Source organism: Pyrus communis, chromosome 14, assembly GCF_963583255.1.
Source record: "Pyrus communis chromosome 14, drPyrComm1.1, whole genome shotgun sequence".
NCBI classification, from domain to species: domain Eukaryota; kingdom Viridiplantae; phylum Streptophyta; class Magnoliopsida; order Rosales; family Rosaceae; genus Pyrus; species Pyrus communis.
This window is the reverse complement of record NC_084816.1, coordinates 13,040,067-13,048,029: the sequence shown is the minus strand read 5'-3', so window position 1 is coordinate 13,048,029 and position 7,963 is coordinate 13,040,067. Positions and strand designations below refer to the sequence as shown.

The window sequence follows — 7,963 nt, the reverse complement described above, 5'->3', positions numbered from 1 at the left end:
TTTATGCTATCTTTGAACCCTTCTGATCATAGATACCCTCATTTCTTTAACAGGTTTTCCATCTTTGCCAATCACATACCATTTTTGGCCGAGTCGGGCCGAATCTTTGTTAGTAATTGGGGGTACTAGGTTCATGGTTCTCTCTCTCTATCCTTACCTTGCACTACTGTGATAACTTAGCTGGGGAGGTGTCACTTCTATCCATCTTGGCACCTTAGCTTCTTTGTCCTCAGCTTTTTCAGAGGCCTCATAGTTCCTGAATACCTCAGAAAGACCTTTAGGTTTAGAATCCCTTCCTAATATTTGGAACACACTCTTGGAAGTTTCCTTCTCTGCTGCTTGAATAGCACTCATGCGAGCTTCTTGTTCTTCTATTTCTTTTCTTCTAATCAACTTTTGATCAATAATGACGCCTCATACTGGTGCCTCTAACTCACATTCACGTTGGCACTTACTGCATAATACCACTCCCTTGATTACAGCCGCTTTGGGTTTGTCGGGCAACCCTTTAACTCTTTCTGTAGATTTGGCTGCTTGCTTTCTTTCTCCCTTCACCTCCCACGTAGCCTTTGCTTTTCCTTTCTCAACCCAATTAAGGTTGATCATGTTGATTGGGGCTTCTTAGAAAGGATCTGTATCAATCACCATATTTACTTGGGGTTTCTCCAACAATAGCTTTCCTTTGACTATGAGGTCCTATATCCAGTCCCTAAACTATACACAACTGGCTATGGAATGATTAAAGATGTAGTGGAGTTTACAATACTTTTTTCCTTTTAACTCTTCTAGTTTGGGCATTTTTTTTGTGGTGTCGAGCAAGATCACCCTAGCCCTCACCAACTTCTCATAAATGTCAGTTGCCTTGGTCAGATTAAAAGAATGGGTTTAGTACTTCGGGGGCTTCATAGGCACAAACCCTCCATCATTCATGACAACTTTTTGGTCCTTGACAGGTTGGACCAATCCTTTCACTATCAAAGGTTTGAAAGAAGTGGTCATTTCGACTGTAAACAAGTCAATTCCTTTTCCTATATTGCTATCATTTTCTCCCGACTCAGGACCTTTGAACTTCAACTGGTGTATTGCAGCTTTGTTCTTGTAGAAAGAGGTCACTTTGGATGAATGCTTTACTTGTTACTCCTTAGTTAACAACTTCTTATAGTTGGTAGCAACTATTACCGGCTTTTACAACTCATTAAAGTGTACATCATAGAACTTCTTTCTCAATGGTAATCTCAAAGCTTTCTAAGAAATGGATATAAGCTGAGCATGGTTGATAGGGAACTGGCATCTCATCCTTGTCTTCCTAAACCTCATCATGAAGTCTTTAGTCGACTCGTGCTCATATTGCTTCACTTCCACTAAATCATTAATAGTCATCTCGGGCTCAACCCTATAAAACTGCTTGTGAAAAGCCATCACCATTTGCCCCTAGTTGGCAATGGAATTAAGGGGTAACATAGAGTACCGTTGAGATCCTAAACAGACCAACGAATTCCTAAACAACCTAAACTTATAGTTAGGATTGTCTTCAAACGCCACACAGTAGTTAGAGAACTTGAAATTGTGGTCTATAAAAGACACATTACAGTCCTCCCTACTGAAGGTTGGGAATGTGGGCATCTTGAAGTTAAAGGGAAAGGGGTTCTACTCATCAATATACTCCAGGTAAGGCTTCTGGTAGGTGATCCTGAACATTGGGCAAACCTATGGTTGGGCATTTTAGATCACCATCCTTCTCAGCTCTACTAACTCATTTCTAAGTTGCTGGTTAGCTGCATTATTGTGTGAGGTGTCAAGAAGTCCCCACTTCGGGCTACGCTCATTGCCCGAGAAAGCTTACTTCTGAGGTTCTAACTATCTTCATTTGGCCTCCCCTCCCTTATTAGCCAACGGTGATGGCCTATAAGGAGGGGGTTTGCCCGCAACTGTGGGCACACCTTTTCCATTAGGCTCTCCTACTTGCTGAGTCATTCCAAACTTCCTTCCATCTAGCTCAATCTCCCCCTACTATGTAGTAGGATTAATAAAGGGTTGGGCATACTTGTTTCCTGGATTTCTTCCACTTCAGGCTGACTAGTTCCATGCTCATCTTTCTTCTTCCCCATATCTTTCTTTTCCTCGAGCAAACGAAATAAAGGAATCACTAGCTCTTTCTCAGGACTTGCCTCTCTCATCATTCCCCTAGTGCAACCATCCTTTGGGGTAGAGTACTCCAACTCTAATCTCCTTTGCAGACTACTTGTTAACGAACAAAGTCTGCTAACCTTTCCTCTAGTCTCCAAAGAAATCTTCTCCATGTTTTTCAGTACTTATACCAAAGTAGCTTGCAAGTCTTCATTTGTAACTTTTCCACTTGACTTCTCGGAAGAAGTTGGGCCCTCCAAAATTGCAGGGCCTCATAGGGAGGGAAAATCTTCTGGGCGATCTGCTATGTCTGATCTTGTTAGATAATAGGGTGGCCCATACTCTATGTTCCTCCTGAAAGTTTACTTCTTCTTCTTGGCATACAAGACTATCAAGGTCCCACTGAACGAACCAAAACTATGTTCGGGGCAAGATTTCCCTCACACAGCTCCCCAGGGGTTTGGCACTTTGGATGAATTATAGGGCTTGCTTTCACTTATTGATCTGTTGCAATAAGAGTTTTGTAGTTAGTTTGAAAGATGCCTTTGTGGGGCCTTAAGTATAAGACTTGAGGCTCACAATCAAAACTAATAAAGTGCTAGTTAGCATTAACAATTTCCTTTTCAGTATAGGCCTTGAGGCGTTCCATTCCTTCTTCAGTTATGAACTCTGCCCCTGCATAGTCATCATCAACAACTTCCTCTTCTTATTCTTCATCATTATTCACGTCAGCCTCCACCAAGTTAGTTTGCCGGCATTTGGGACAGACGTTGGACCGAGCCCTGATTTGTTACACCGATAACAAATGTCTGCCATAGGTTCAGCTTATGGATTCTGCCTTTGGGTTTGGTTTCTATTATCCTCTCTATTGAAAGTTTTGATAATTCTTTCATTGGATGCTTGATAAGGAAATTTTGATAGTTTTGATCGTCCAGAACTATGCGCCCCAAGTTTCCCCTTATCTATAAGTGAGACAACAGGGGCTTCAGAATATTTGGACACATTTCTTCGAAAAGAAGTCTGACGCCTCTCCTTTTCCATTAATTCTGCCCTCAAAGCCATGTTAATGGCTTCTTGCAAAGCCTACATATTCTGCAATCCAATCTTTTCCTGAATGGAGAATTTTAGCCCATTCACATACCTTGTAACCTTTTGGTTTTCTGTCTCCGTCAGATGATTATATTTAGCAAGTAGCATGAAATCATCTGTATAATCCATCAAGAGCTGCTTCATCTTTCTCCATGTTCAAACCTTATTCTTCCTTTGCCTCTTGTGGATGTTTTGCAATTGGTCTCACCAAACAATAGTTGTTACTTTGAGCGGAAGGCAACCATCTTCACCATTGTTGTCTTAGGAATTTCCATGACTTCAAAGAATCTCTCGACTTCTACTAGTCAATTTAAGAAATCTTTGATCTTCAAATTCTCCGTGAAATTTAGAATATTGTCTTTAATCCGAAAATAATCAAAGTAGTTGCGGTTTTGATTATTTGAATGAATAATGTTATTTATACTATGTTTTTGTATCACATTTTCATACCACCTTAGGTGGCATTTGATGTGGACAACCACATCATTTGAATTAATCAGATTTTTAAATTTAGTTCACTATTTAATAAATTAACAATTAAGAAAAACTAATTAATTAAATGATGACTGTGGTATACGAGGAGTCTTTCTTATTCCTTTCTTTGGGTTTTGCAAATTTTTCAAATGATGTGGCTGTTCACATCAGATGCCACCTAAAATGATATAAAAATATGATATGAATAGCATGTCGACAACTTCTTTTTTGGACTCTGATTCGCTTTCTTGGATGCGAGGCCTCTGACCTCTCTAAATATTGCCTTGGTAGCCCTTCGGTTATTTGGCCCAGGGGCTGAAAGCAACATCAGACAAAGTTCCCCAAGTTGATTTGTCAAGTTTTCAATCCGCGCATTTTGAGTGTACATGTCCACTCTAGTGATGGGGGCAACAGGATCACGATCACCCGCAGATAGAATGAACGATGCCAAGATGGGAGAAGCCCACTCTGGTACCAATTGACACAACACGAGCGTAGAGGGTTAAAAACGTATGCCCTCAAAGAACCAAGTTTTCTAGAATCCACCAGAGTTTGAGAGAAAATCCAAAAAGATAATTGACTAATTATGAATTGATGATTACAATAGTATCCATAAGGCTTAAATAGACTTAACTCAACCCTTGATAAGTTCGTGGGGTCTTAGGGAATGTAAAAGAAGTATTAGGAAATGTAAAGATGAAAATCATAAGTTAACCGAAAAATCCGATTATTATTACAAACTTTAAATTGCGGTTCTGGAAGTCTAAAAGACCTCGGATGGCTAAAATCCATGTCACAAAGAAGCAAAGAGTTTGAACCAGGATGTTGTGCTCTTTTTGGTAAGGTATCATGGGCCCAAAACGGAGCTCGGATGCCAAATCTGTAAATTTCCGTTGCGTCCTTTTGCCTTCCTTCGATCCATTTTGTCTTTAATCCACTCGGCCATCTATTCTACATCAGTTCATATATTTCTGGTTGAGTAAATTGTAGCATTAGTGTATGAATCATTTCATGATTCTCACGTTAGTCCGTAAATTTGTTTATTAAAGCCATGTCTAAATGAATCAAAGGTGATCGAACTATCTAATCATATTTATAAACTAAACTAATTCCTGTATCCATCCAGTGGAGAATGATTCGAATTGTGAATTATGAAACAAGACAAGAGAGGCGTTTCTGTTTTGAGTAAGGCCATTCATTATTTGCAGCAAGTACAAATATAAACTGCTCAAACCTCTGAGCTTCAAGAGGAAGCTCTAGGTGAAAGGCAACACATGAACTCCCTAACAGTATATATGCATGCTAATGCCTAAAAGGGAGAAAAAAATACATATGACGAGTACAAGCACATCTATCAATTCATTTCTTGACAGAGAACCAAAAACTACTCATTCCAAAGTCTACAATTCAATTCTTGGAGCCAGTACTGGTGGGGACGAATTCTCACTTCCGGGTAAACTTTGAGACGAATTTATCGTTATAACATGATGTGCCGCATTGATGCCTGATACTTGCTTTACCGCTTCCTGTGAAGATAATTCTTGCTTCTCTGAGGTTACTCTAGGCTTAGCATTCTTAAAATGTGCTAGGGATGCTAGTTTTTGAGCAGCATCAGCAACTTCCTCTGTACATTTGACAACTTCAAACAGTAGAGAAGCTACTGCTCCTGCTTGTATTATCTCTAGGTAATCTCTATGTTTAGAAAAACTTGATCTGATTACAGATTTGAGTTTTTCAGCTGCTGCTTTTGAGTTCGAAATATGAGGTTCTGCTGCTGATGATTCAATCATTTTTCGGATCGCAGATGCTAGTTCCTTCAATGCTTTCCCACATTCTGAGCTAATAACTGTGCATTCCCCTTTAATTATATTTCGAACTTCTGGCGGTGACTGTAAGATTAACAAAGACAAGTTATAATAGGCCTAATAAATTTGTATTAAAATGCACACATACATTTATTGTCATACTTGGATCTCAGAGGTCAGGTAGTTGTTGAGAGATTCAATTTTGAAAGCGCATTGGCGAGTTACGTTCCCAACTTTCAGGTACTCATTCCATGGATGACGAAATCTGAACTTTCCGTGGCATGGTTCCCATCTTGCCAAATTGGCCTGGACAATAGAAATCAAACAACTCAGAGTGGAATTCAAGCATAATTTTCCAGGTAATAAAGTTATAGAAGACGAGAAAGATGTATAATTCTCACCATGCTTTCTTCCTTGCTACCTGAAGTTAGAACAGTTTTATATCGCTGAAGAGATGATGACTTGTTTATAGGCTGTCCATCCTCAGATATTTTAAAGTATTCATCTCCAAATCCTGCAAATAATTAGTTTTAACTGGTTAAGTTCTGATGGTTCGTGGTAGTAATAATAAAAAGAAAAATCAAAGTACGTAAATTTTCACATGATATATAGTAAATGTAGAGGCAAATAGTAATCCAATTGTGCATGTGTTTGTCATAGATATTTGTTTTTCCTCATACTAGGATGCACAAAACTTGCCTATAAAAAGGGAACAAAATATATTTCTGCTAAGGTTCTTTACGGTTAAATTCCATGTTACTAGGTTAGGTTCCAAGTGCAACTGTTATTTTTTTATTTTTATTTTTTGCAGTGAAATCACCTCCAATAACCTTTGCAGGAATTGATGACTTTTACATCTAGCTTATAAGAACATTAGTCTTCATACAGGCAGCATAATACCGCTGTTATGTTTAAGTATATATATACATCCTAAAGTACGTACCTTCTAAGAAAATCCCAAGCTTTTCGATGTTGGTAGCAATCTGATTGTGAAGATCCACCCCAATCCATACCGGACATATGAAAGTGCATACAACTACAGAAGCACAGCTTCCAAGGACTACCGTCGATAGCCTCTCAAATCCCATTTCTATCACCTCTTCATCCCGATAACCAGACACCGAAATCAAGCAGAATGTCAATATGAATATCAACATCCCATAATCATACCTTGCCTTAATTTGGGGAATGAATCTCAGGAATGTCACTATTCCAGCTGCAAAGAAATTACAATATGATATATTTAATATGTTGATTTACATAATTAGTAAGATAATTAATTTTCTAACTCTTGTTTCTGATAGTATTATATAATTACCTATTATAAAAACAAAGAGAGCAACTAGTATAGGCTCCCCTGTTTCTCCAGAAAGAGTTGCTAAGCGATGAGCCCCAATGCCAAGAGCACCAGCTGTTAAAGTTGCCAACATTCTATTCAAACCTTTTCCTAGTGTTGCTCCTGAAATTGATTAAATAGAATAATTAGCAAATATTAGAAATTAGAAGCAAATAAATTCATTAAATTTTGAGAGCTTACAGAAGTTGCTTACCAACAGAAAATTCAAACACAACCACAACAGTTAGAATAGCCCACATTGCAGCAAGACCAAAACCTTCATAGAGTGGTTTAAAATAGTAGAAGAGTGACACCAAAGTGAGAGCTAGTCCCACTTTAAAAGAATGAATAATCTTTCTTGGGTCATCCTTTCCTAGTTCCTTCAGCCTCAAGGCAAATCCAACTATTTTTCCCCTTTGTCTTTTGGGCGAGGCTGGGGATTGTTTAGCATTCTCATGATTTGAAGATACCATATTTCAATATTTCTATGGAGGGAAAAAATACCAGGACGGGAGCTGCCGGAGAAAGAAGACGGTAAGCTAGGACGGGAGCTGCAGGAGAAAGAAGACGGTAAGCTAAGGAGCAAATTAATTGGATGGTGAGGATGTCTTGTGGAGTGAGTTCTGACAAAGCGAAGACGTTTATTTATAAGTAAACCATGTTGGACGGTGACTTAAAATGTACTTATCAAATCATATTTTAAAGCATCAGTTGTGAGTTAAGTCAGTTAACTAAATTAGTGTGCTTCTCGTTTACATATAAATTTTTCTCATGTTGATTTTAAAATATCTCTTGTATATAAAAAAATAGGAAAATTTAAACATTTATTTTCGACATTTGGATTTGAACGTTTATCTAAGTTTGCAACAATACTATATTCCTCTCTTTGCACTCAAGTTCGAGCGCAAAGCTTGAAAAAATGAATGTACGAAAATTGTTTCTCAAAAATGGAGATCGACTGTGCTTTTTTTCCAAATGTAATTATGAATAAATTTTTCTACTCTGTCTTATGAAGCAAATTTTGGAGCATTACAATATACATTAGCACAGTGCACGTGTCTGGCAACAAGAAAACCTGACGGCTTTATTTCTGTGGTTGAGACTGGAGAGGGCAAACGGTCAAACAAGGCTG

At 38.4% G+C, this 7,963-nt stretch overlaps 1 protein-coding gene across 1 annotated transcript; it reads right to left on the bottom strand.

Annotated features, from left to right (window-relative positions):
- Window positions 1-5,090: 5,090 nt before the first annotated feature.
- On the bottom strand, window positions 5,091-7,304 carry LOC137714829 (aluminum-activated malate transporter 2-like). Its single transcript, XM_068453960.1, has 6 exons — window positions 7,046-7,304; window positions 6,814-6,954; window positions 6,439-6,711; window positions 5,897-6,009; window positions 5,658-5,801; window positions 5,091-5,579 (listed from the first exon to the last, which is right to left on the bottom strand). The coding sequence occupies exons 1-6, from the start codon at window positions 7,302-7,304 to the stop codon at window positions 5,091-5,093; spliced, it is 1,419 nt and encodes a 472-aa protein (XP_068310061.1).
- Between the last annotated feature and the right edge of the window lie 659 nt (window positions 7,305-7,963).